At 56.0% G+C, this 24,595-nt stretch overlaps 8 protein-coding genes and 1 non-coding gene across 9 annotated transcripts; 6 read left to right on the forward strand and 3 right to left on the reverse strand.

The window, feature by feature from the left end:
- The first annotated feature begins 811 nt into the window (after positions 1 to 811).
- On the forward strand, positions 812 to 4,643 carry EV422DRAFT_575535 (uncharacterized protein). The gene is made up of 3 exons (XM_053073208.1): positions 812 to 1,489; positions 1,598 to 2,676; positions 2,765 to 4,643. Exons 1-3 carry the CDS (start codon positions 1,058 to 1,060, stop codon positions 4,233 to 4,235), a joined length of 2,982 nt encoding a protein of 993 aa, XP_052929057.1. The 5' UTR covers positions 812 to 1,057; the 3' UTR covers positions 4,236 to 4,643.
- Positions 4,644 to 4,689: 46 nt separating this feature from the next.
- On the forward strand, positions 4,690 to 6,885 carry EV422DRAFT_513435 (uncharacterized protein). The gene is made up of 4 exons (XM_053069161.1): positions 4,690 to 4,999; positions 5,074 to 5,237; positions 5,341 to 5,736; positions 5,807 to 6,885. The coding sequence occupies exons 1-4, from the start codon at positions 4,783 to 4,785 to the stop codon at positions 6,794 to 6,796; spliced, it is 1,767 nt and encodes a 588-aa protein (XP_052929058.1). The 5' UTR covers positions 4,690 to 4,782; the 3' UTR covers positions 6,797 to 6,885.
- A 183-nt stretch (positions 6,886 to 7,068) lies between these two features.
- Positions 7,069 to 7,140, forward strand: EV422DRAFT_t10. Its single transcript has one exon. It is a non-coding gene; the product is annotated as a tRNA-Gly (tRNA).
- A 2,707-nt stretch (positions 7,141 to 9,847) lies between these two features.
- Positions 9,848 to 10,833, reverse strand: EV422DRAFT_563419 (GPI biosynthesis protein family Pig-F-domain-containing protein; the record flags this gene model as incomplete). The annotated part of the gene is made up of 4 exons (XM_053072066.1): positions 9,848 to 9,952; positions 10,028 to 10,136; positions 10,346 to 10,550; positions 10,632 to 10,833. 4 exons carry the CDS (start codon positions 10,831 to 10,833, stop codon positions 9,848 to 9,850), a joined length of 621 nt encoding a protein of 206 aa, XP_052929059.1.
- Positions 10,833 to 12,112, forward strand: EV422DRAFT_132572 (actin-related protein 2/3 complex subunit 5). The gene is made up of 3 exons (XM_053064754.1): positions 10,833 to 11,281; positions 11,357 to 11,606; positions 11,909 to 12,112. The coding sequence occupies exons 1-3, from the start codon at positions 11,130 to 11,132 to the stop codon at positions 11,969 to 11,971; spliced, it is 465 nt and encodes a 154-aa protein (XP_052929060.1). The 5' UTR covers positions 10,833 to 11,129; the 3' UTR covers positions 11,972 to 12,112.
- A 445-nt stretch (positions 12,113 to 12,557) lies between these two features.
- Positions 12,558 to 14,429, reverse strand: EV422DRAFT_616677 (uncharacterized protein; the record flags this gene model as incomplete). Its single annotated transcript, XM_053073974.1, has 1 exon — positions 12,558 to 14,429. The coding sequence occupies exon 1, from the start codon at positions 14,172 to 14,174 to the stop codon at positions 12,558 to 12,560; it is 1,617 nt and encodes a 538-aa protein (XP_052929061.1). The 5' UTR covers positions 14,175 to 14,429.
- Positions 14,430 to 14,874: 445 nt separating this feature from the next.
- Positions 14,875 to 16,449, forward strand: EV422DRAFT_582999 (uncharacterized protein; the record flags this gene model as incomplete). The annotated part of the gene is made up of 2 exons (XM_053073408.1): positions 14,875 to 15,308; positions 15,375 to 16,449. Coding segments are annotated over exons 1-2 (1,407 nt in total), but the record flags the coding sequence as incomplete, so codon positions are not given.
- Positions 16,450 to 18,153: 1,704 nt separating this feature from the next.
- On the forward strand, positions 18,154 to 20,256 carry EV422DRAFT_502995 (pre-mRNA processing factor 3-domain-containing protein; the record flags this gene model as incomplete). The annotated part of the gene is made up of 2 exons (XM_053068315.1): positions 18,154 to 19,083; positions 19,324 to 20,256. The coding sequence occupies 2 exons, from the start codon at positions 18,154 to 18,156 to the stop codon at positions 20,254 to 20,256; spliced, it is 1,863 nt and encodes a 620-aa protein (XP_052929063.1).
- A 132-nt stretch (positions 20,257 to 20,388) lies between these two features.
- EV422DRAFT_132638 (uncharacterized protein) lies at positions 20,389 to 22,395 on the reverse strand. The gene is made up of 5 exons (XM_053064755.1): positions 22,276 to 22,395; positions 21,787 to 22,145; positions 21,341 to 21,704; positions 21,131 to 21,274; positions 20,389 to 21,051 (listed from the first exon to the last, which is right to left on the reverse strand). The coding sequence occupies exons 1-5, from the start codon at positions 22,313 to 22,315 to the stop codon at positions 20,522 to 20,524; spliced, it is 1,437 nt and encodes a 478-aa protein (XP_052929064.1). The 5' UTR covers positions 22,316 to 22,395; the 3' UTR covers positions 20,389 to 20,521.
- Between the last annotated feature and the right edge of the window lie 2,200 nt (positions 22,396 to 24,595).

Here is a 24,595-nt window from a genome sequence, read left to right on the forward strand (position 1 = left end):
AGCATGTGTCGCTCTCATTGGTGTGTCAGCCAAACGCCACATGAGAATTGCTCGCCGCACGCGACGGTCGCATTTGCGGTCACACCGACGGTTCCCACAGCCTTCCTCTCCGGGTGTCTTTCCTTCGATTTTTTGCACCATTGGGTTGGGTACGGGGAGGGCAATGTGCCGGCGGTATGGGCGATGGACGCTGAACAAATGCCTCTGCAAATCGGACGTGCGTTAATAAAGCAAAGTACTGTATTAGGTCAAATGCCTTATCTTGCCGCTGGAAGACCTAACTTCAACACGGCATTATTGATGCATCGACTCTCCATGAGCATCAGGCGGCATTCGCTGCTCTCTAGGCGGATTGAATGTGCTCTGGACGTTTCAAGGGCCGGCAACAGCAGCGCCCGCCAGCCCTTAGATCGTTGTGAGCCCGGACATTGGAAACAGGTTCCCAGGACCAGGAATGTTGTTGTTCTCCGCCACGCACCAAAAGCCTCAGATGTGAAACTAAACTGCATTGTCGTCGACCATCTTTTTCTGCCCTCCGGACCGTTGCGGCCGGATTGCGAGGATTGTTCCTCTCCCCAAAAAACGCTTCCTCGGGAATATGTATCCCCTGCGCTGCGTCTGTCCGTCCCTTTTGACAGCTCAGCCCCCGCCCAAAGTGCCGACGGGGCGCATGCATGCATGCAGGGGAAGCCTCCCTTGAAGATCAAATTCGCACCTCCGCCTTCCGAGTGAGTCCTGCGAAAATTCTCACGGCCGGCGGCTCTTCACGGCCCATCTGCGCCGATCCCTCTTTTTGATGCCGTGAGATGCTGCATGTGTTACTGTGTTACTCTTTGAGAGAGTTTATATGTGGAGCCTCCGTATTGCGAAGGAGCCCCTTGCACAACCACACTTCAGCGTTGTCTATCACAACAGCAGGCTTGACTCGAGAGAGATCCCATATATCCAGGCTCCTTGACTCGTTCGGTTCACGCCAGACTTGCCACCTCATTCAGAACTGAATTTGAACACTTACCCCCCCCCCCCCCCCCCCCCCCCCTCCCTCTCACAAGAAGCAATGCTTGTGGGATTCACCTCGGTCAAGCAGGCCCTCGCCTCGCTTCTACTCACCCTCCTAGTCACCCTCTCCCTCCTCAACAACTTCGTATCCGCGGCCGAGCCAGTAGAAGATCTCGAAGTGCCAGTGGGCAACCCCAACCTCGCCGGCTTCCGCTACAACAAAACCGTTTTTGGTGGCGCACCCGGAAAGAACCGGTACGATGTGTACTGGAACGTCGACAATGTTGGCACCCCGCAGGAACAGCTGCATGTCGTGCTGAGGTTGACAGGCCCGGCGTTGAAGTGGGCGTGGGTGGGCATTGGGTTTGGACGGACGATGTTGGAGGGACAGTTTGTGGTGTGCCACCAAATCATGGCGAAGGAGGCCCCCAGTGCGCCGACGAACACGGAGTTGCATGAGCATTGGACTCGGAAGCAGTATGCCCCGCCGGTGAGTTTCATGTTCCACTTCGTTCGCTCAGTAGGCGATGAAGGTGTCTGTGGAAGACGGGTCAAACCTGCACTCAAGCCGTTCACTAACAATCCTCACCGTTTATAGAGAGACCGAGACCAAACGGAAGCCGCCTACACGCAGCAGGCAGCCATCCCCGTCGTAGGATTCACCGACAGCAACACCCTGACCTGCGAGTTCACCCGCGCCACAAAACCCGCCGATCGCTACCACGTCCCCATCGATGTAACGACCGACACGAACCTGCTCTGGGCTTTCAACCCAGCATCCGAAAAAAACAGCGACGGCGGTTGGTTCACATATCACGGCGACATCTGGAGAGGGGCGCTGGTCGCCGGGCTCGCTGAGGGCGACATGCTGGCGGTCGCCACCAAATCCTTCCAGAAGAAGCAAGCCCACGGATTCGGGATGATCGCCGTGTGGCTCCTCATCTTCCCCTTTGGCGCATACTACGCACGCTACCTGCGCTCCACTGCGGGGTGGAACATCGTCCACTTGGTCATCCAATCCACCGGCGTGTGCGCCATCATCATCCTGATCGTCATCATCGTCACCGACATGGTCTTCCTGAACCGAGCCCACGCCTACCTAGGAATCACGATGCTCGTCCTCATTCTCTTCCAATTCTTCCTCGGCATCACCAACCTCCTCGGCCTCTCCTACGAACGCGCCGCCCGCCTCAAAAAGGTCGTGCGCCGCGTCCACCAGTTCCTCGGTCTCTCAGTGATCCTCGCGGCCACCGTGCAAGCGGGCTTGGGCATCAACAAACTCTACCCATGGCAGGAAGACCGCGGCAAAGCCGTATGGGGTGTCTACATCGGCCTCATCCTGTTCTGGACCATCCTCTTCATCTCCACCGAGACATACTTCCGCCGCTCCGTGCGCAGGACCGACCCCAAGAAGGCCGGCGGGGCGTACTCTGACCTCCGCAAAATCGACGCGACGAACACGATGGTGCCTATGAAACAGAAGGTTAAGCGCGGCGAGACAGCGGTGACGTTGATTAATGCGTCGAATAGTGCGGCTAGTACCACTATCCCGATGACACAGACGCGGCTGAGGCCGGGGTTGACACAGTATACGTGGGGGAGCTTGAATCAGGCGATTATGAATGGAGAGCTGTTGGTTGTGGCCAATGGTCGTTATGTTTACAGCATTGCTCAGTGGTGAGTCTTCTCTTGATCTCGTCGGGTGATTTTTCGCCTATGTCATTTTTTTGCCTTGCATGTATGCTGACAATTTCCTCACTCGCAGGATCAACTCACACCCCGGAGGCCAACTCATTCTCCACGCCGTCAACGGAACAGACATCACAAACGACTACTTTCACGAAGCCGGTTTCGACGCCGACGAGTTCACACCGAGACCCGAGGCGCCTGCACAACGCAACAACCGCGCCAACGCAGAAGCCTCCTTGGGCCGCCGCAACGGCGACCTCGCTAGTCTCACCAGCACCGAGATGAACAAATCCCTTAACTCGTTTGGCGACGAGCTGGTGGAGGAGATGAGGGTCGCGCCGACCATGAACGAGAAGGACTGGAAACTTGTGGTCAAGTCCCGTCGGACGAATGTTCACTCCCGGCTTGCCATTGAACGTCTGTCGAAATTGCTGGTCGGTGAGCTCGTACCCGAGAATACGTCATCGTCGTCCGAGATGGGAAACGCGAATGCGCCCTTTGACCCTAACGAGTACCGCCGTTACGCGATGGTGGAAAACACACCCATCGCGGAACGGTCGTCCGTCGTCAAGTTCCGTTTCTGTCTGCTGTACCCCTACGACGTGCGCAGCGGCGAGCCGCAGGTTATCTTCCCCGGACAGGCCATCGAGATTTGCGCGCGGATCAAGAACAAGCTCGTGACGCGCTACTACAGCCCGCTCGGCACGACCGGACTTTCGACCATCGAGATCATGGCCAAGATCTACCCGGACGGCGTGATGTCGCAATACCTGTTCAAGCAGAAACCGGGCGACAGGCAGATCAAGATCCGCGGTCCCTTCGGAACTCCGCTTTTCCACCCGGAAAAGACCCTCGTGCCCTCTGACCGCGTCACCTGGTTCCCAACCAACCTCCTCTACATCGCCGGCGGAACAGGCATAACACCCTTCCTGCAACTCCTCACAGCCGCCATCTTCCCCGTTGCAGAGCCGTTACGCGTTCACACCGAGTACCTCCCGCAAATAGACGACGAACTCACCCTCCAACGCAACGACCACGTCGCGGTTTCCCACCACTACTACGACGGCTGGGCCGTCGGCGTCAACTTGCGCACCGGCCAGCACGGCGCGTTCCCGCTGACTGTCACCGTCCCCTACCCAGGGATGAACCTCCTCCAAGGCGGAAAACTCACCCTCATCCACGCGGTGCGCACCGCGGGTGAAGCCATCCTCGGCGACGAGCTCCTCGAGGGCGCCATGCTCGCGTACCCCGGCGTCCTCGAAATCCACCGCTTCATCGCCGACGGCAGCACACCCGAAAAGCCCCTCGGCGTCCTCTACGCTTCTCAGTTATCTGAACCGAATTTGGAGGATATCCTGAAGAAACGGTGGAGGGATACGGATGCACACGGAAGGGAGGTGGAGGACGAGGATGAAGAAAAAGCGGCGTTGAGGCAGATTGTGGTGTGTGGACCCACGGGCTTTGGGAGCTGGGTTGTGGATGCCTTGAGTGAGGGGAGCGTGGATATGAGGCGGGTTGTCATTTTGCCGAGTGATCGGGTTTTGTGAGGGTTGTGAACTGCGACTACCCCCGCGAGTTTCTCTAGTTTACGTACTATTCGTCTAATACTACTCATTCCCCGCAAACGAACGAACATAATGCCACACCCTCTTGTACCAGTTTACTACTGTATGTACTTTGCATCAATCAAATCGCTTTTACCGTGCTTTCCTAGGATTCGAACGAGAAAAAATGTATGCTTTCCTGTTACGGGACCCCAATCTGTCGTGCGATACCAGCACTCGGCACCCACCCACTCTCTTTTATGTTGAGTAGGTATGTACATCTTTGGCATCATGGTCTGCCCTCGTTGGCGACGTTGTTGGGGAGGGTTGATGTTACATTTTTTCTGTGACGTCGTTCGCCTTTCATGACGTGACTGGCAGAACATTCGCGCCCTGGAAGTTGGACCTCAATTCAATTGAAGGTTGGGCGGCTCCAGCGTTCACGTAAAAGGCGGGACATTTTTTGCACGCTTTTCAACGCCCCATGGGACATATCCGTTGAGCGACAGCAGGCTTACAACCCACAGTGGCAAGTCCAACAGACAGCAGCATGTCTCAAACAACAACCCGATATGTCTTCCTCCGCACAACCGCCCTCCTAATACTCGCACTCGCAACCGCAACCGCCGACGCACTACCTCTCGTCGAGCGAGCGGTCGCGGAGGAAGGCGCAGCAGCAGCAGCCGCAGCCGAGGGAGGGTCGGGAGGAACATGGTGGAAGATATTGGTGATTGCTGGGTTGGTTGCTATTGGGGGGTTGGTTGCTGGTACGTCGAATGACTTGTTTGTTGGGCAATTGTGCGCTTTCCGGATATTGAACGTCATACTCCCGCTTTGATAGGTTTGACGCTCGGACTTATGTCGCTGGACGAAACGGACTTGAGGATTTTGCTGAGCGCTGGGACGCCTGCGGAGAAGAGGGCTGCGGCGAGGATTGCGCCGATTAGGAAGAACGGGCATTTGCTGCTTGTTACGTTGTTGATTGTTAATGCTGTTATCAATGAGGTGGGTTTTGCGGGGAGGTTGGAAAGTGTGGCGGGAAAAGGTGGTAGCGAGAAGGATATCTCTGATGCCTCAGTGTGGAACTCACTCCTTTCTTACCAAACAGACACTTCCGATCCTACTAGACGAGGTTGCGGGTGGAGGTTGGCAAGCTATCCTGATCTCCACCGTCCTCGTCCTCGTCGCCGGCGAAATCATCCCCCAAGCCGCTTGTTCGCGGTACGGGCTCCAAATCGGCGCATTTTTCGTCTGGCCCGTCCGCATCATGATCTACGCCATGTTCATCATCGCGTGGCCGATCTCCAAACTCCTTGATGCGATCTTGGGTGCTGGGCATGGCGCGATTTACAAGAAATCGCAGTTGACGGAGTTGGTTGCTTTGCATGGACCGGAGGAGGGAAATGCGCTTACGCATGATGAGGTCAAGATCTTGCAGGGTGCGCTGAATGTGCATGAGAAGACCATTGAAGAGATCATGACTCCTTTTGACAAAGTTTACATGGTAGGACCTTTACGAAAGGTTCAAGTCAGTCGCAACTCGTGCATCCTCACTGACAAAGTTCCCTCTTTAGCTCTCAAGCGACACAAAACTCGACCGCGAAACCATGCTCGACATGCTCCGCAAAGGCCACTCCCGCATCCCCATCTACAAAGAACATCGCACCAACGTCGTCGGCATCCTGCTCGTCAAGTCAATCATCCTGGAAGACCCCTCCAAAGCCGTCCCCATCTCCTCCGTCCGTCTCATCACCCAATTCCCTCGCCTCAAACCCGACACGCCTCTCCTTGATGTCCTTAACACCTTCCAGGAGGGCGCGTCGCACATGGCGTTCGTCACCGACTTGAAGGGGGCGGATTTTGTGGGGATTGTGACGCTCGAGGATGTGGTGGAGGAGATCATCCAGGAGGAGATTGTGGATGAGACGGACGTGTTTGCGTCGAATTCGGATACGAAGCCGCTTGTTAGGCCGAAGACGCTCGTCAAGCTCGCGGGCGCGCTGCTGAAAAGGAACTCGGTAAATAACAGGGATACGTACTCCGCCACGTCTTCAGGGCAACAACACCCGCGCGCCAATTCGGCCCCGCTTTCTAAATCGAGGAATGAGACGGCGCCGCATGCTAGCACCGCCGCACTCCTACCCGCTGCTAACGAATCGACAAATACCATCCCCACCTCCTCCACTACCGCCATATCACCAGCCCGCACCTCTCTAACCGCCACGAAGGCAAAACCAAGCACCAAACTCCCCCTCCCCGCCACACCAACACACACTCCAACCGCCCCACCACCGAAAGTAATAGGCTGGCGCCGTGAAAAGCGCCGCGCACACTCCGACCCGGAGGCCGGCATGCCCATGTCTGTCATCTCACCCTCTGATTATGCGAATAGGAGCTCGCCGTTAAGGGGTGAGGTTACGTCGAGTGAGGATGGAGTAGACGGGTCAAGGGAGGTTACGAGGGACGGACGGATCTTGCATGCGAGGGAGACGGTTGCGGAGCCGGAGGAGCATCATGAGAAGAGTGACAAGGATGGGAACATACATACGAATGGCGGCGTATGAAGGCTTCTTGCAAAATACACATTGGACATACTGACACTACCTAATAGAAGTTCGAGCGAAAGACGGTAATACATGACATTTTCACATCATTTGGTTTTTGACCCTGAGGACATGCTTCGTTTTGGTGAATGTGTGGATTTGAAAGCATAGCGAGTGGTCCTGTTTTGAGAATGCGCGAGAAGGGTTTTCGAATTTGTCCCTCAGAATGACTTACGAAAGTGTAGGAAATATGAGAGGAAACCAAAGTGTGCATGTAACCGTAGATCACACAAGCATCCGTGGTGTAGTGGTCAACATACTCGCCTTCCAAGCGAGTGGCCCGAGTTCAAATCTCGGCGGATGCACATCTCTTTTCCTTTTGATGATCGCGGTGACTCCAAAAGTTTAGATTTTTATTTTTGCAGGGCCTGCACATGCTGATTTTCAGGGGTTTGCTGGGTATAAATGTCATTGATGTGAGGGTATAGTACAGGCCAAAAGGCCACCGGGGTATGGAAAGAAATACTTCAACATCCACGATTTCACTGCCGCACTGTTTTGGGATCACAATAACGCTTCTTGTGACAGCGTCCCACTTGTTGCTTCGATCGAATCCCAAACCGGTTGGGTCAACATACGCCGGGGGGGCTTCTCATATAAAACAAAGTGGAGATGCCGGTGTTAAATGGTGTATCACGTCGTCGTATGCGCACGGGTGCCGAGGAAGTATGATGCTCGGGAGGCCGCCGCATACTCGTCTGTCAGCGCCTCTATGGCTGGTTCTGCGTGTCCTGTGAGTACGAGGGTCCAAGTGTTCACCTGCAGTTGTCATCTCTTCTGTTGTGAAATGTTCACCTCGAACCATTGGCCACCAGGTCGCAGAGGACAACTCGGCGCAACCCTCCCGAAGATGTATCGGTTACTCCAAAGACCATCGGGTCCCGGCATTTCTAAGTCTATACGAGACTTCAGCCTTTAACCCCCAACGATACGGCCTGAATACCGAAAACACGTATTTGACCGATTCGCACTACAGCAACCTTTGAGGGCAAGGTTGTTCTTTCAATACCTTGGCTTCACATTGAAAGACCGGAAGCACGCAGAAAATGTGTTTGGATCGACGGTGCGCCTACTCAGCATCGACAGTAAAGTATCGAAGGCCAAGCGAGACCTCGCTGGAGCTGTACTCAGAGACATCGAAGCCGCCCAGTTCGCGTTGGCAACAGGATTTTGGGAAAAGAGAGGAGACAACGAAGAAAACCGAAGGTTCTGCTTTCCAATCACTGTTAGCACTCACTTACAAGTGCACGCAGTGGCGAGTCACGTTGTGAATCGAGAAAAGTCGAGAGCGCCGAAGAAAACAACCTAGACTTCTTGTTGGTAGGGTTATTGTTCGTTGATCGCTGTTTGTTGTGTCGTGCTCATCTGACTGCCACAGGCCGAGCGGAGGGCGTTGGGTCGCAGAGGCACGGAATTAGCACTCGGTGACTCCCAAGGACCTCTCGGCCTTGCGAGTCAGAAGGGGATGGAAAAGATATTGGCATGTCGGGATGTTTGTCTGCGAAAGTTCCAGGAGACCAGCCAGGGACGAGAGGATGAAGTGGCGATTCCGTTCTGGTTGCAGAATCACCAAGTCGCCGTTTCATTCCGCATGCGTCTTTTATGTGGAAACGTCGTTGTAGCCAACTACGTCAGCAACTTCCAAAACTCATTTTCCTGGAGAAACATCATGGTCAAAGAGGCGCTTGCTGGCGTGGAACTCTTTTCGTCGACGGGCGGTTACGTTGTGATGTCCACCACAACAGCTGACACCACAACATACCCGCGCGTCAACGAAGAGTTCCACGCCAGCGAGGGATGAAATGACACATGTGCATCTTCACCAGAATACCGCCGTGGCGACGGCGGAGTTGCACCTGCGCGCTACTATCCGAGACAGCAGGGGGCAGAGAACACTCCCATGCTCGACGCAGAAAGGGAACCAGCCGGATCTGATTCCGCTGATATGGCCGAGCACTAAGGGGCGGGAGGACGAACTAGATGCCACACCAGTTCCCTCACCTTAAAAGCAACGTCAGGAAAAGAAGGCAGCTGTCAAGCCTCGCAGCGCAGACGCTAAGCAGACGAGGGTCGCAGAAGCCAAAAAGCCGAAAAAGTGCACTTTCTTCCCTCGCAATCTCCCCCCGCAAGAAAGTGCACGTTTTCGACTTCCTGTGACAGGTGTCGAATATCGCAAGTCAAGGGACGCCCCACACTCGCCTGTGCTCCTGATCTACATATGGCAAGAATCCTCACAGATCGTCCAATCGCCGCACGGGCCTGGCGTTACGTGTGGAGAGGCGCAAGAAGCCGTTTGCCTTTCTGTTTGCTCGTTTGTGCCTTTCTCGTGCTTTGGCCAGTCCCACCAGCGCGCCCATAGACCACAGGGCCCATCTCTATAGGTTGACGCGCTTTCCGTGTAGAGATGGCCGGTCCCTGGTGGTCGCGAACATCATCATCGGTCAAACCGTCTTTCTATGAATGCACGCTGATGGTGTACGCCGATACCGAAGGTTACAAGGCTTCGCTCAGCCGCATGGTGTCTGCAATGACGACGATTCGAAGATCTTGAGAATTTGCGGTGAAACACTGATCGACAACGAGGAAGAAGTCTCCGACGACGATGATCCATGTCTACGATTCCTTCATTTCTTACCACGTGTCCAAGGCTTGAGGACTGCGGCTGATAGGTGTTGTAAGAGACGTCATGCGCATTCTCGTCGATCTACCGCAAATGTACAGTGTTACATACATCTTGTGTTAGAGTTACTGTACATGATTGGGAATTCTGACTCGATTGACGGGTGAAGCCCATTTGACCAGGTTGCGCTTTTCCCAACGCTATTCCACATCAGAATGATCACACCCCATATCTTTAGGGATTCGGGTGCTGGAAGGTTTCTGGAAGACGCTCCGGCCCCTGCTGAGTGATTGGCCTGGAGCGGACAGTCCCGTGGGAGCACATATGTGCTCGATTTTCACACGCGCCATATCAGGAGTGCCAATACCATCTCGACGACGGGGGGGGGGGGTTCACGCCCGCCCTTCCTCTTCAGCGACATGATCGGCCGCGACCGCAACGGCATACCCCGCCGAGCTGCCCACCAGCGCGCCGTAGACCACAGGGACCGGCCATCTCTACACGAAAAACGCGTCGACTTATTGTGCATACCATATCATAAAGGCACAGTACGAAATGTGGTGATTCCTTACCTGCATATCAGTCTGCCAATCCAATGAAAGCGCACCGGCCCCGAGCCATGCGCCGAGGATGCCGAGGGTTAGCGGGTAGTACGCGAGGCGTTCGGTTGTAGTTTTCAGTCTGTAAACGAAGGGCACCATCAAATAAACCATCATCCATCAACCAAGGTATGCGTTCGTCGAAATGGCTGGCTAAAATGCGGGGTGAGGGGAGTCTTGCGCCTTTGGCGCAATGTGGCTCGCTGGTCCCTCGCGAAGGACGAAGCAAACCTCAAGCATCCCTGCACCTCACTCCGCCCGCCGCAGTGCGCGGTCGCTCGCGACCCTTACCTCCCCGTAGAAGAAACCACCCTCCTCCACGCCTCCCCATCTCCTCCGACCCCACAGCTTGCCGGAAACACCACCAACGTCGCCACAAACGCGGCCGCCAGCCACGTCTCCTCAACCAACTCAAACAAGGGTGCTCCAAACAACACCGCGAGCATCCACAGCGAGATTGTGCCGATGCATGTCCAGAGGAGGGCTTGAATGGCCTCTGTCGTCCATGATCGTGTTAGCGGTGGTTGCGTTGATGAGTTAGTCGAGCGGTGTGATTTCGGTGATGGGGTGCGATTACTGTCTCTGGAGTCGGGTTCCGACCAAATACGGAGGGTGGCGAGCAGGAGGCGGCAGGCGAGGAGGAGGAGGGTGGCTTTTAGAAGGGCGGCGTTCGGAGTGGAGGAAGAGGAGGAAGGGTCGAGGGTGATGGGCGAGAGGAGAACGGCGCCCCAGGCGGAGAAGGAGGAGAGGGCGGCTGTGAGGAGGGGAGATTGCATCATCTTGGGGGACGAGGCAAGAGGGAGGACGGTGGTTTATCCGGTCTGTCCTATGAGTCCTATGAGTCCTGTGTGCTGCTCTCTGTCTTTGTGTGTTGATTGCAGTCCAAAAAAAGCAAAGGGAAAGTGAACACCTCTCGAAAGTCTCGGCGGGCGTGACGGCAGCGTTCTTTCAACTCCTCCAATTCCGCCCATCCCCATCACCCTTCGTCCTCCCCCGAAACAACACAACAACCCCTCCTTGCACCCCTCGCCACCAACTCCATCCTCCCACCCTCATCCACCCACTCACCAAAACCATGTCCCACCGTAAACTCGACGTCGACCATTTCGACGACGAAGACGCCTTCATCGACGAGAACGAGACCGCACACGGCAACACCGCCATCAACGAATCCGCTCAGCTCGACGTCGATACCCGGGCCAACACCGTTAGGGACTTGCTTTCCAGGTAGAGTCGTCCGATCGTAATTCACACACACACGTCGAGGGTGATGTATGTATCTGATACGATTGCTTGGTGTAGGGGGGACACGGCCTCCGCCGTCGCCGCGGCCCTCGCTAACCCGCCTGCTGGCCGTGAAGTCCAGTCCATCAAGGACAAAAACACAACAACAGTGATGGAAGCCCTCTCCGCCGTCAAATCCGCCGACATCTTCCCGATCGTGAAGCAGCTCGACCAGGCGCAGGTCGATGTGCTGGTCAAGTATATCTATAGGGGCATGGCGAGTCCCGAGACGTTCAATTCTGCGGTGTTGTTGGCGTGGCATGAGAAGGTGCGTGCTGGGTGGTGGGAGGGAGGGAGGGAGGGGAGGAGAAGACGATGGGGAGGATGGGGAAGAGACGGGGGGGGAGAGACAGTGTTGGGGACAGGGAGGTAATGGGGCCGAGACGGGAGGATAGACGCATTAGTTGAATGGCCGGTGTCATCCAGCATAATGCCCTCTGCGACCGAAGCACGGCATTCGCGGTATCTAGGGAGCTGGCAACGGCCTTGACGTTCCTCCACCGCATCACGTATTTGCATTCCTTTCGTAGCTCGCGGACCTTTCTAACACGTTCCATTTCCCGACTCTAGGCAACGGAAGTGAGCGGTCTCGGATCGATAGTACGCGTCATGACTGACCGGCGAACGGTGTGAAAAGAGCCTTCGATGCTAGGAATTCCGACAGGGGGGTGGAGGGTAGCAGTGAGGAAGGTGTGGGAAGCGTGGGGATTAGCAGAACGAATGTGGTTGTTATACATGACGAGGAATGGCACGGGTGGGAAATCGAAGATCTCTCACGAACAATCTCCCCTACCACACCCCGCCTCGTATCTCTCCCTAGCGGCACACCTGTTCCGAGTCGCCTTCGGCATCCTAGAAATCCATGTAAATAACCCATGCTAAACGAAGCCAAAAAAGAGAAGAACCACCTGCACGTTCCTACCTCACACGGTTGATATGCGACGTTCAGACGTTCATACCACGGCGATCGGAACATTAACCACCTTAGACGCCATGCGTGTAGATAAATATGTGTATTGAGTGTACAGTGTATATAAAAACCCGTCCGATGATGCACAGGTTGCCACTCTCGCAAGCAAGCGAAGTGTTATCTCTGTGTCGGGAACCAGGAATAAGAGTCTCCTCGACCCTTAAGTCCTCGACCGCCGAGTCGCAGAGGAGGGACTCCTGGATGGGGGCCGATGGTCGCTGGGTGCTCCATCGACAAGTCCTCATCCCCTCACACGCTCTCCCCCCCGCCCACATCCCTCCAAACCCCCTCCACAAACTCCACCCCGGCAAACTCCTCCCTCAACCTCCCCACCGCAACCCTCATCTCCACCCTCCCCCTCGTCTCCGCCTGCACCTTCGCCCAAAACTCGTGCGCCTCGTCCATCCGTCCCTGCTTGACCATCACCCTCAACACACTGACCCTATCCGCCGCCGTCACGGGCCACTTCCCCTCTCGGATAAGTGCGAGGATCCGCAGCGCGTTGGGGAGGTCTTCCGCGGCGATGTAGGTGTCAAAGACGATTTTGTGGGGTTTGTAGGCGGGTTTGAAGGCCGAGGCGGGGTAGAGGGCGAGTACCTTTTCGGCAAGGGCGCCGTTTTTGAGGGTGCGGAAGCCACGGAGGAGGAGGCGGAGGGTGCGTTCGGTGTATTCCACGTCTGCTTTTTTCAGGATGGTTTTGAGCTCTGTGATGGTTTCGTCGGGGGGGAGGGTGAAGATGTGTTGGGGTGTGGCGGTAGCTACGCCGCGGGCGAGGCGGTGGACGAGAGTGCGGATGGAGTGCGGGGTGTATGCTTTGGAGGCCTGCCAGGCGGCGACGGCGTCCTGTTGTGTGGCGGCTGTTTCCGCGACGTAGGCGGCGGATCGGGCGTTGGGGGGTACGTTCGCGGCCTGCATTTCTGCGACAAGTTGGGCGGCTTCTTCGGGTTTGCCGGCGCGGTTGTAGGCGTTGATAAGGATGTTGAAGAGGGGCCCGTTGAGGGGGCGTGGGTCCTGTTCTCTGCGGAAGTCGAGCCATTCGGCGAGTTTGTCGGTATCGGCTTTGGCAGCGTAGTAGCTGAGGATGTGGAAGTAAGAGTCTTTGAGGTCGATGCCGTCTTCGAGGTATCGCTCGAACGTTTGCAGCATCTCCTCTTCGTGGCCGCCGGCGGAGAGGCCAAACATGTAGGCGTTGGACGCCTTAAGAATCACGTCCCTCCTCTCCGATTTCAACTTCGCCAGGACGGCCCTCGCTTCCTCGAACTTTCCCTCGAATGCCAAACACTGGACTCGTTTCGTCTGCACCGCCGCATCGTCCAGCTTCAGTCCGGCCCTCTTGGCAGCCTCGATCGTCTTATCCACCCCACTCAGGCTGTTCAGTCGGCCGTAGAGGTACAGGAACAGCTTATACACGCCTTCATCGGGTTTGGCCGCCGAGGCGTGGTAGTGGGTCCACAGCCGCTCGGTGACCTCCAAACGGGTTTTGTCGTCCCTGCTGGGCAGCACGGTGTTGAGTTTGACGAGCTCGAGAACGGATCGGAATGCGGGTGCGGAGAGACGGGTGACGTCGCCGTTCTGTTCAAGGATGGTGTAGAATTGATAGGCTTTGTTGGACCGGCGGCTGTCTATTAGGGACATGAACTTCTGGAAGGCTTCGGGGTCTTTGAGGGCTGATGTGCTTGTTAGAGATGGTGGTGTTGCCGATTCTGCTACAGCATCGGCGGCGGTGGCGAACATACGGGCGGCGGCGGGCCTGATCCCTCTTGACCCGGCGGCTACTCTTAGAACCGCCTTTGCGACGATACCGTTCGAATGGTGTCTGTTTGACCGTATCATGCTGGCGCAGATCGACACTTTGAAAGCGGCCATTGTTGCGAGATCACTCGGGAAGACAAGGCTATTTTGTGAACGAGGCTGAAACTTGAGCGCAGGAACCGGGTAAGCGTCGGGCGTGGGGATATGTGTGCCCTGAGTCCTTGCTGCTGTGTGTGGGCTTACGTCTGAGGGTCTGCTGGCTGCGTCGGTAGATTGCCCTTCTGCCGATGCTCGTCGTCGTTGGGCTTCCTGTTGTCGCGAAGGCCAAAAAGCGACTGCTTATTAAACTGCATTTAATCAGAGCTTTCCTCCACGTGCCTTGGTTAATATAATACTCTTGCCCCATGTGACTCCCATTTTCACTTTTTGCAAGGTTTTTCTTTGTTAGCTTGGAAGAGCTTGGAAGAACTTGAAGCACCTTGCCCCATGTGACTCCCAGTTTCACTTTGGCAAGGGTTTTCCTTGTTAGCTTGGAAGAACTTAGATGAACTTGAAGACACCTTGCCCCATGTGACTCCCATTTTCAGGCAAGGTTAACTTGGATGAACTTGAAAACACCTTGCTGGGGACTTGCACTTGGAACTTTGCCCAACAGAGCAACTGAAGAACACACACCATTTTGCAGTGCTCCACACAAATTTGATGCTCATATGTCCACAACCAAGGTATCCAGCGGTCTGTTCTAATTGGGATGACCACAAAAGCCTCGCACTATAAAAGGGGCAGCCGCTCCCGCCACGCTCCCTCGGGACAAGTTCCTGCAAGGCGTGTTCTCCAGTTGCCTTGGGGGATCGAACGTCCGTGCGCTTCGGACAAGTCTCGACAGGTCTCAAACAGCATTCGGCTCGCAGTGACCATGTTGGCGTGCACCTATAACTGCTCCAGGGAGGCAACCGGTTTCTGTGTCGACTGCTGCAGAGACGTCTGCGACCAGTGCATGGCAAGATGGCACACTGGCATCCGTAAAGACCATCGGAGCATTGTCTTCCATCGCTGCCAACTCTGCAATATCTTATCAGGCCCCGCCAAGATCGCTGGCTATTACTGTCACTCCTGTCCGGCTGCCAAAGGCTGCTTTGGCGTCTATCTTTGTTCTCGATGCTGCCAAGAAGAGCACGCAGGAGTGAATCTACTTCATGGTGGCACCGAGAATCGGATACATAATGTTCTTCATGTGCGCTTGAACGGGTATGTGCAAATCTTTCATTTCTGACTTTCTAGATCTCTGTCGTTCCTAACCTTGCGTCGTGTCAGAAACAACACCGTCCCTACAACTCCACCGATCACCGCCTCCTCTGTCCCTATATCTGCAATCTCCGCCTCCGGTCATCATGAGCGTATACCCGCCTCCTCTGTACCTGTGCCTGCAACCACCGCCTCCGGTCAACAGCCCCGTATACCCGTTAATCAGGCCGTTGAGCGAGCAGCCCCGGATTTCGCCACATTCCGAAATCGGATGGAAAAGCACTTTCCGCCGAAAAGAGCAATGAGTGCAGAAGTCCTTGCAATCCCTTCAACCTTCCCCGCCGTCAGGCAATCGGCTCAAGTTCCTGCAACGGCAACAACAGGCGTTCGACATGCAGCGGCCCCAGCACCTGTTCATGAATCTATAGCAGAAGCTATCGTTCCCTTTCATGGACCGACTTCCGCGACTGCTGATGTCACCCAAGCGGCCCGCATATCTGAAGCTTTCCTCGCGAGACCAGCCAGCGCAGGGCTCCCCATTCATATGCGCCAAGTCCTCTCCAATCATGTAGCTATCCTTGCGAGGCAAGCTGGCCTTAGTTACACGCCGACTCCCGCGACAACGCCCGTCAGCCAAGCTGCCTCCATTCATGTGCCTCCGATAGGGGCGGACACGAAAGCTCCCGTCACTCATATACCTACCTCTACAACAACGCCGGTCAGCCCACCCGCACTCACTCCTTTACCCACCGCAGCAACAACGCCTGTCAGCCAACCGGTGCCCACGCATATATCTCCTCCAGCAACAACGCCCTCCAGCCAACCGGCGCCCACTCCTGTATGTAGTTCGGCAACGGCGCCCGTCGGCACAGCTGGGCCGACTCCGACGCCTACGACCGTCGGTGGCCAAGCTGCCGCCGCTCATATACCTGCTTCTGCAACAACGCCAGTCAGCCAAGCTGCACCCATACCTGTACCGCCAGTTGCGAAACCAGTCACCCAAGCCGCATCCATTCCTGTTTCTTTTGCGAAACCAGTCGGCCGAGCGGCCCCCATATCTGTGCCGTTCGTTGCGAAACGAGTCAGCCAAGCGGCGCCCACTCCTTTGCCTACTCCCCCGATGACGACCGTCGAAAACAAAGCTGTCCCCGCTCGTATACCAACTTCTCAGACACCGCCCGTCGGAAATCAAGCTGTCCCCGCTGATATACCGACTTCCACAACATCGCCCGTCAGCCAAACGGGGCCCATCCATGAGGTTACTTCCCCTCCTACGCCCGTGAGTGATCAAGCGGCTCCCGTCCATGTACGCCCCGCAACGGACACCCAAGAGTGGCGAGAATACTTTATGCGCGCGCGCGCGGGAAAAATGCACGAAAAGCAAAACGTAGTCATTGATCTCACCGAGGAGGAACCGGCTTGCGAGAAGCGTGCTAGGTCGGAAGAGGATGAAGCTCAAATGTCTTCGCCCAACAAACGAGCGCACTCCCTTCCCGCGAAATCGGACAACTGCCCGCCGCCTTTCGATCCAGAGTTTGCACGTGAAGTCGTGCGCCCTCGACTTGAGGTCGTAGTCCAAGCGCTATCAGTAGACAACCTCGACGTGGAGCTGCCGTCCTCAGAGGAGTTGAAGAAATTTTCTCGCATTCGGTACGAAGGGCCCACAGTCCACGCGAACGCTACCTTTTATGCGAAGATGGAAAGCACTCCGTTCTACGAGAAGAAACTTGAAAATGGTGCCAACGGCGTAAGCCAGGAGATCATGGCCCTCATGCGCAAATCCTTCCACCGCGGCGTTCGCGGCGGGACAGGGTCCGTCGACGCAGAGTGGGCCATCCGGAAAGCACAACACCTCCAGAGCAAGTTCTACATCGACGCCGCGGCCCCAGAGGAACGAGGCCTGGCCCGCCGCGTCGTCTTCTACAGCACTGCCGGACCCAGGAGACCACTCGACAGGAACCCTGACGGGGATTGGCACCAGAGTTTGGCCCTGCTCATCGAGGCGACGTTCCTCGCCAAGGTCGCTCCGTTGGTGGATCCTGGCGGTTACGTGTTTTACGGCATCGGGGACCAGGTCGATCAGGCCGCGCTCGCGTTCGAGATGGTTGTGAACAAGGTTGTTGAGCTGAGTCATGACCATAACGGGGTGCAGGACTCGTTGTCCATGGGCGAGCTCGCCAACACCTTGGGGAATGTTGGTAAGGCTGCTAGGGAGGAGATATACGGGCGGGAGTCGGAAAGAGATAAGGCGGCTCGGCTGGCGTGGGAGGAGAAGAGCTGGAGGATGGCAGATGTTGTTGCGGTTGAGAATAACTTGAATAGTGCGAGTTTAGGATAGCCTATTAGCTTTGGAGCCCCTTTTGTGATTACCATCTTGTAGTGTACATAGCCTGAAACTATACCAATAATTCACATCATCTGCAAGAACCTCGTTGGCCAGCAGTTCGGATATGCCGGGGTCCGGGTGGGCAAAGATGGTGTTTCAGCTGCTGTGGTGTAGCGAGTTGAGTGAAGCGAAGAGGAAACAAAAGAAAGCCGTGCGCAGGGTAGCTAAGGGTAGCCTTTGCTACCCGAACATCCTTTCCAGGCCTTAGAATTTGACAGCATTTCGACTGTGACACAGCAACCGAAGAACGAACGAATGGAGCACCAGCTGATCGGAACACGGGGACAGCGCTCTACCACCGGTACTGCCCCAACCCAGTTGTATGTGTTCGCAGCGGATAAGAAGCGGGTTTGTATCCAGACGAGCGAATGACTCGCCTCTCGACTGAGCTTCCCAAGAATCTCTTGATCCCCAATAACTTCAAAGTGTACGGGTGCGTTTGGAGATCGCCACACAACAACAATGTCGGCAAGGGACAACACCGGCAACGGGAGCAAGCGCAAGTGGGACTCGCCCGCTGCTGGCGGAACCGACAGCGGCAGCACAACCTCTCCCGCAAAGAGGCCCAAAACGGACACCACCAATGACGACAAGGCCGACGAAGCAGCACGGCAGGCCGCCGAGTTCAAACGCATCCAGGCCCAAGTCGCTGCGAGGATGGCCTCTCTCACCAAATCCGGCCTGCTTCCCGCCACAGCCGCCGCACCGAAACCCAGTAATGCCACCCCACCGCCAGCAGCAAGCGCGACCGTCGGCGGGATCAATATCTCGGAGATCAGTGCGCGGATCGCCCGGCAGAAGGAGCAGCTGCTACTCCAGCAGCAGCAGCAACAACAACAAGCAGCTGCATCCTCTTCATCCCCAGCCAATGTCGACCGCGCAAAACGGGGATTGAAGATGGAATACCACCCCTCCCTCGTCTTCGACACCACCGGCCAGCTCAACATCCGCGGCGGCGCAAAAGCCGCCCTGATGCCCAAAGCCGATTTCGCAACAGTCCGCGCCAACCAGCGGTCAGGGACACCAGGAACAGCGGGCGGTGCGAGTCCAGGGATACCTGTGCTAGGCAAAGACGGCTTCACAACCCTCGGCCCCCCCTCCATAAACCTCCTACCCAAAAAGGAGATGAAGATAGAGACCGCCTCTCCCGATTTCGCCGACCCGACCAAGAACCCTTACTTCGATCCTAACCTGGCCGCCAAAGCGGCAGCGGGCCCGAGGGAACGCGCGAGGAAGGGGTTTCGGTTCGTGCAGCAGGGGAGGTTTATTAATGAGGCGAATCAGTTGAGGAGCAAGGCGCAGTTGGAGAAGTTGAAGAGGGATATTGCGGAGAGTGTGAAGAAGACGGGGATGGCGGTGGAGATGGAGCTGGTTGCTGATCAGTCAATGAGGGTATGTAGCGGCGAGCAGAGCGAGTTCCGCGCCGCAGGCTCAATTCTAGCGAGCGAAGCGAGCAGTGAATGTGAGCGACCGCGAACGGTCGTTTTTATTTTACAGGCATTGTGATTGATCGTGGTTGATGGTTGATGGATCATGGTTGACAGGTCGATGCGCAGATGATGGTTGATGATGTGGTTGATGGGTTGCGTGATCGCCAAAACTCATATTTCTATTCCCTCCCCTCTCCAACAGACCGAACCCCCACCTCCCGTCGAATGGTGGGACGCCCCCCTCGCCCCCGACGGCTACGCCAACTTCAACCCTGGGCCCCTCTCCACCACCCCCATCCCACCCACCAACCTCCCCCTCCTCACCGCTCTAGTCCAACACCCGATCCCCATCCAACCCCCCGCCGAATCCAGCGACCCGAAACCCAAACCCCTAATGCTCACAAAAAAAGAAACAAAGAAACTCCGCCGCCAACGCCGCATGGAGCTGCAAAAAGAGAAACGCGAGAAGATCCGGTTGGGACTGCTGCCACCGGAACAATCCAAAGTCAAAATCTCCAATTTCATGCGCGTCCTCGGCACCGAAGCCGTGCAAGACCCGACGCAAATCGAAGCCACCGTCCGCGCGCAAATGGCCGCGCGCAAGCAAAAAGACCGGGACCTCGTCGCCGCCAACAAACTCACCGACGCCCAACGCAAGGACAAGAAACGCCGTAAACTGGATGAGAGCGAGGTGACCGATACGCTTCTCCACGTCGCGGTGTTTCGGATCAACGATCTGAGCCACCCGCAACATAAATTCAAGGTGGATATGAACGCGCAGCAGCATAACCTCACCGGATGCGCGATCCTCCATGCGGGGTCCAACCTGGTGGTTGTCGAGGGCGGGCCGAAGGGTATCAAAGCGTACAAGAAACTCATGCTGAAACGAATCGATTGGGTGAACACCGCCCCACCCGCTGGAGAGTCCTCATCGGCACCGCAAGAAGACGATACGCAAGATAAACCGCCGAATGAGTGTATTCTGGTGTGGGAGGGGCAGGTGAAGGAACGGAATTTCAAGGGGTTTAGGTTTAGGCCGTTGCCGACGGAGAGGGGGGTGAGGGAGTATTTGGAGAAGTGCAGGTGTGTGCATTATTGGGATGCGGCGCGGAATTGGGTTAAGGAGGGGTTTTAGCAAGGGGGGCGTGGGGAGAGTTGGGGCAATTGTGATGTGGAATGTGGATGGGGGACGGGAGATGAATGTGGTATACCCCTTCTCGATGCTCCCAAGCGCTCGCTTCAAACCCTGGTCTTCCATTCATGAAGTTCACAAACCAAAGAAATGTAAACACCCACACAGCTATCTACGTCTACCCAAACGAACACCTACATATATGCGCTTTGATACGAGCGCATGGATTTCATCCGCCCATATTCTCCCAATTCACAATCTCTCCATCTTACCGCCCCCACCACCCGGGCGCAACAGCCCTAACGCCCACCTCCATTCCCTTCACAGCCAACACCGCCTCCATGTCTTTCACAGCACCACCGCCATCATTACCCTGGATGTGGTGTTTCCCGCCAGCGACATATTCCAACCGCACGAGCGCAAGCCCGATGTTGGCGACGTGCGAGCCTGTGCGGCCGATGGGTTTCGGAGTCGTGGTTGCGGCAGTTGGGCGGCGGCGGCGTGTGGGTTGTTGTTGTTGTTGTTGATCCGATTCTGACTGTTCTGACTGTTCTGATGGTGTGGTCGATTGTGATGGAGGCAAAACCACAATCTCCGTCTGCGGCGGGACTCCCTCGCTATCCTCCGTTTCCGACCCGACATCCACAGCCAGTCCACTGTCGTCATCCTCGATGTTGGGAGACGCGGCGGCACCGGCGGTGAGATACTGCACAGGCACGATCCGTTTCCGCACCACGCCGGTGTGGTACGTCCTGATCGTGAGTTCTTGGCCGAGGTAGCAGCCTTTGCGGAAGTCCACTGAAACAAAAACAAACGTGAGTTTGCCACGATTCAACGCGTGATGTATGATGGAGACGGAAGCGGTAACGTTGCTTACCCCCCGACATGAGATCGAGGTTCGATTCGAGCGGTAGTGCGACGCCGGTGGGGAAGTCGTCGGCGCCTTCGGGGATCCCGAGGAGGATGCGGCGGCGGAGGTAGGTCGTGTACGGAACCTTAGTGAAATGCTGTGGGAGGGGCGCTATTGCGAAAAAGAACGTCCATTAGGTTTTCAGTAACACATACGGTAACGAAGAGGGGCACGTACGTTTCCCCCCCGTCTCAAGCACAACCCTCAACCCCATCTCCCGATGCCTTGGATCCCTGCACCCAATATCACACAACCGTTCCCTCCCCACCAGCGCACCCAACGGCAAGGCAACACCCCCAACAACCTCATCCCGCACGACATTCACGCCCCACATCGCGGCCGTCGCCGGGCCCCAGATCTGCCACGCCGTGTAGGTCGCTGAGACGTCGGTGATGGAGATCTTGGCACGCAGTTTGTGCCGTTTGAGGTGGAGGAGGAGGGCGGGGGTGTGGCGGGCGTCGTGCTCGATGAGGAAGGTGGGGTGGGGAAAGGTTGGGCCGGTGTTGTGGGGGTAGATGAAGGCGTCGTAGAGGACTCGGCCCTGGAAATGAAACAGCGGCATTGATAAGCTTTCCTGACTGCGATGCAGGGGTCCTACATGCATCTCTTTCATCACCCCTTACCTGAGCCGTAAGAAACGCACAAAATACCCCATCGCCACCCCGCTCAATCAACCCCATCTGGTTCGTCGTCAGCCCTTGCAGGAATTTGACCGCGTCGGGGCCGTCAACAGCTACGAAGCCGCGGTTGGGGAGCGGGGTGAAGGAGTCAGTGGCGGAGGTTGTGGCGAGGTAGGTGGCGGCGGGAACGAGGGTGCTGTTGCTGGATTGAAAGTGATGTGATGGGGGCGTTGGTGTTGTGGGTGATGGAGTGTGCAGGGAGCGGGGTGTTGCGCTGAACGCGCGGAGTTGACATTTTCGGGCGGGATGGAGTGATGCGATGCGGAAGGAGTGAGCGCATGGCGGCGGGCGTCTGCGGAGCCCTGCAAACGAATAGGGAAAGGGAGTGGGTCGTATATATGTGGTATTCCAATAGTCTTTTTTCTCCGACAGAAGGATTTGCCACCTCGCGGGTTACAATTAAGCGCATCATACGAAACTTTGAAAACATACCAGCCAGAAGACGGAGTGGTTGTGCAGGACGGCTCGCCATTGGAATAGCGACGGGTAGAGTGCTGTGTTATGCGTAGGTGAGTGTCTGTATGGGTATCTTACGGCTTTTTTTTATGAGGTTCCATGTCTGCCGGAAGTGCGAGAACTACAGGGAACACCCGCCTGCTTCGTATCCGCTGCGAACGCGTTACTTATCATGTCTCGCTGTCAAGTTGAGATCCCGTCATTTTCGAGCTCACCACAGTACTCCTCAATCGCACGGCGCAACCATGTCCTAAGCACGGCCCAATGTTTATTGAAGAAATGGGGACAAATGCTAGAATATCACAGGTCCTGATGCTCCATGCGCACTGCCAAGAGTTCGTCATTGCGCAAGAGCGTTGTGGCGAGAAAGCCGCCAGCAACCTCCGCTCTTGGCGGGAGCGCACCCCTCCACCGCCCATCGCACCTCCACCACTATAAGGTCCTTCCCCCACCGCAACGTAAAGTTCCCATCGGATGTGTGGAGAGAAGTGTCCCCTACACTCCAGAGTGGAATTATGATGTCGGCCTCTAACGCCAGCACATGGATCTGCTCGCGGTCTAGTCCATCAGGATCATCGGATCATCGAGCGCCGCTACTCCTCCCTCAACCCAATCTTGCACCCATTCTGGTGGGTCATTCTCGAGTGCGTTGGTGGGCTCCCAAAGCGATCTACTGGAGCAGAAAATAACCGAGTTAACGCACCTACAGGTGCAGCATGGACGATGTAAGATCCGAACAGACTCGAAACTACAAGCTACAAGCATGCCGAACGCCAAGTGGACCGCCAGTGGGATAACTACTACGACGATCTTGCAATATATGAAGAAGAATATGATCAGTATTGCCGGGCGTCTAATTGAGCGCGAAGAGAAGGCAGGAGGCCCACCCGCGCAGCGGCCAACGAAGCCGACACCCCCCGCACGGTACTCACCTGGCGGCGTCAAGCATATCAGTAATCTCCGACACATGTTCAACTCCCCGGCGGCCGACCCCGAGCTACACGACGCACTTGAACGGAATTTCACGGCGCACGGTCGACACCCACGACCTGTAAAGCATCGTTAGCCTCCGAGGACCCACGTCTCAGCGAAGAGTTTACGCACGATTATCCCCACGGCGAGCTTTCGTTCAAACGTGCAGCGTATTGGCATCACAATGGCCGCTGCTAGATACAACGTCCCTCATAGCATTTACCAACCGCAAAGCAGCCGTTCTGTCGGTACTGGTGATGAGAGGGGAATTACTGCATCGAAGACGGAGCACTTGGAGCCGCAACGCAAAAGAGCGCGATCGTCGTAAGAGAAGCGGTCACTTTGTCATACATCATCGTGAGTGAGGGAACAGGAGATACATACACGGAAGAACTAGGTGACACATACCGTCCCTCCAACCACACCCGCTCAATATGCTCGCGTAGAACGAAGCTGTAAGAGTGAATTAAGACGCTAGATGGATAATATCGGAATTTCTTGGCTGAGAGTCCAAAAGTTCCCCTTTGGGCCTCTTGGACTCTTAGCCAAGAAATTCCGATATAATCTACCTAGTGAACTGGGTGCCAAAAGGGAGATGTTGCGAGGGTTGAAGGTGGAGATGGAGGGTGGGAATTTACAGAGAGCACAAGGGATCGGTAGGGAATGCCGATGGATAGGGGGGAGGAGGTCAGACAACGGGTGGGGCTTATGAAGGCGAGTAGGAGGTAGACAAGGTACTCTCTGGTTTGTTCTGGGAGTCTGAGAGGGGCGAGGAGAAAGTTCCGCGCTGCAGGCACAATAACCGTGAGCGCGGACAGTCGTTCCTACTTGAGGGCGACAACGAACGGTCGTTTTCAATACATGTCGCCTGACATCCTTGTTGCGAGTGGAGCGAGCAGGGCATCCTGCAACCACCATCCGCTCCAATCATCCAGCCAACCGTCGCATTCAAGCATGTGCAGTTTGAGACATCTTCCGGATGGATGGCGTATTGGGTCTGTGAACAAGGAATATCGGATACTCTATCGGACGTGTTGACGAGCGAGAACCTGGACTGAGGGCAGGGCCCTATATATATACTTCCCTGAATGGGTTTCCTTTGACCAACACGATCCCGGGGCGCCAGCTGTATCCGTTTCCATTTCGGCAAATTGGAATTTAAAGGCACCCCAAGAACAATGACAACTCACTACCACGACTGAGAAGTACAGGACCAGAGCACCCTCAAAGTGGAAATCGCGAGGGTCGCTGCGAGAGTAGATATCCCGTATAGAGTCCGGGGATTTTTTTTGGGTTTTTCAAGTTCTCTCACCTTTGGGACACT

Source organism: Fimicolochytrium jonesii (assembly GCF_025526975.1).
Source record: "Fimicolochytrium jonesii strain JEL569 chromosome Unknown EV422scaffold_2, whole genome shotgun sequence".
Lineage (NCBI taxonomy): Eukaryota > Fungi > Chytridiomycota > Chytridiomycetes > Spizellomycetales > Powellomycetaceae > Fimicolochytrium > Fimicolochytrium jonesii.

Coding starts and splice junctions, on each gene's coding strand:
- EV422DRAFT_575535 (XM_053073208.1), top strand. CDS start 1,058: ATGCTTGTGGGATTCACCTCGGTCAAGCAGGCCCTCGCCTCGCTTCTA. Junction 1,490..1,597: donor GGAAGCAGTATGCCCCGCCG/GTGAGTTTCATG, acceptor CACCGTTTATAG/AGAGACCGAGACCAAACGGA. Junction 2,677..2,764: donor GTTTACAGCATTGCTCAGTG/GTGAGTCTTCTC, acceptor CCTCACTCGCAG/GATCAACTCACACCCCGGAG.
- EV422DRAFT_513435 (XM_053069161.1), top strand. CDS start 4,783: ATGTCTCAAACAACAACCCGATATGTCTTCCTCCGCACAACCGCCCTC. Junction 5,000..5,073: donor TATTGGGGGGTTGGTTGCTG/GTACGTCGAATG, acceptor CCGCTTTGATAG/GTTTGACGCTCGGACTTATG. Junction 5,737..5,806: donor CTTTTGACAAAGTTTACATG/GTAGGACCTTTA, acceptor TTCCCTCTTTAG/CTCTCAAGCGACACAAAACT.
- EV422DRAFT_132572 (XM_053064754.1), top strand. CDS start 11,130: ATGTCCCACCGTAAACTCGACGTCGACCATTTCGACGACGAAGACGCC. Junction 11,282..11,356: donor GTTAGGGACTTGCTTTCCAG/GTAGAGTCGTCC, acceptor TGCTTGGTGTAG/GGGGGACACGGCCTCCGCCG. Junction 11,607..11,908: donor TGTTGGCGTGGCATGAGAAG/GTGCGTGCTGGG, acceptor TCCCGACTCTAG/GCAACGGAAGTGAGCGGTCT.
- EV422DRAFT_132638 (XM_053064755.1), bottom strand. CDS start 22,315: ATGGCGAGCCGTCCTGCACAACCACTCCGTCTTCTGGCTG. Junction 22,146..22,275: donor ACCACTCCGTCTTCTGGCTG/GTATGTTTTCAA, acceptor ATTCGTTTGCAG/GGCTCCGCAGACGCCCGCCG. Junction 21,705..21,786: donor GTGCGTTTCTTACGGCTCAG/GTAAGGGGTGAT, acceptor TTTCATTTCCAG/GGCCGAGTCCTCTACGACGC.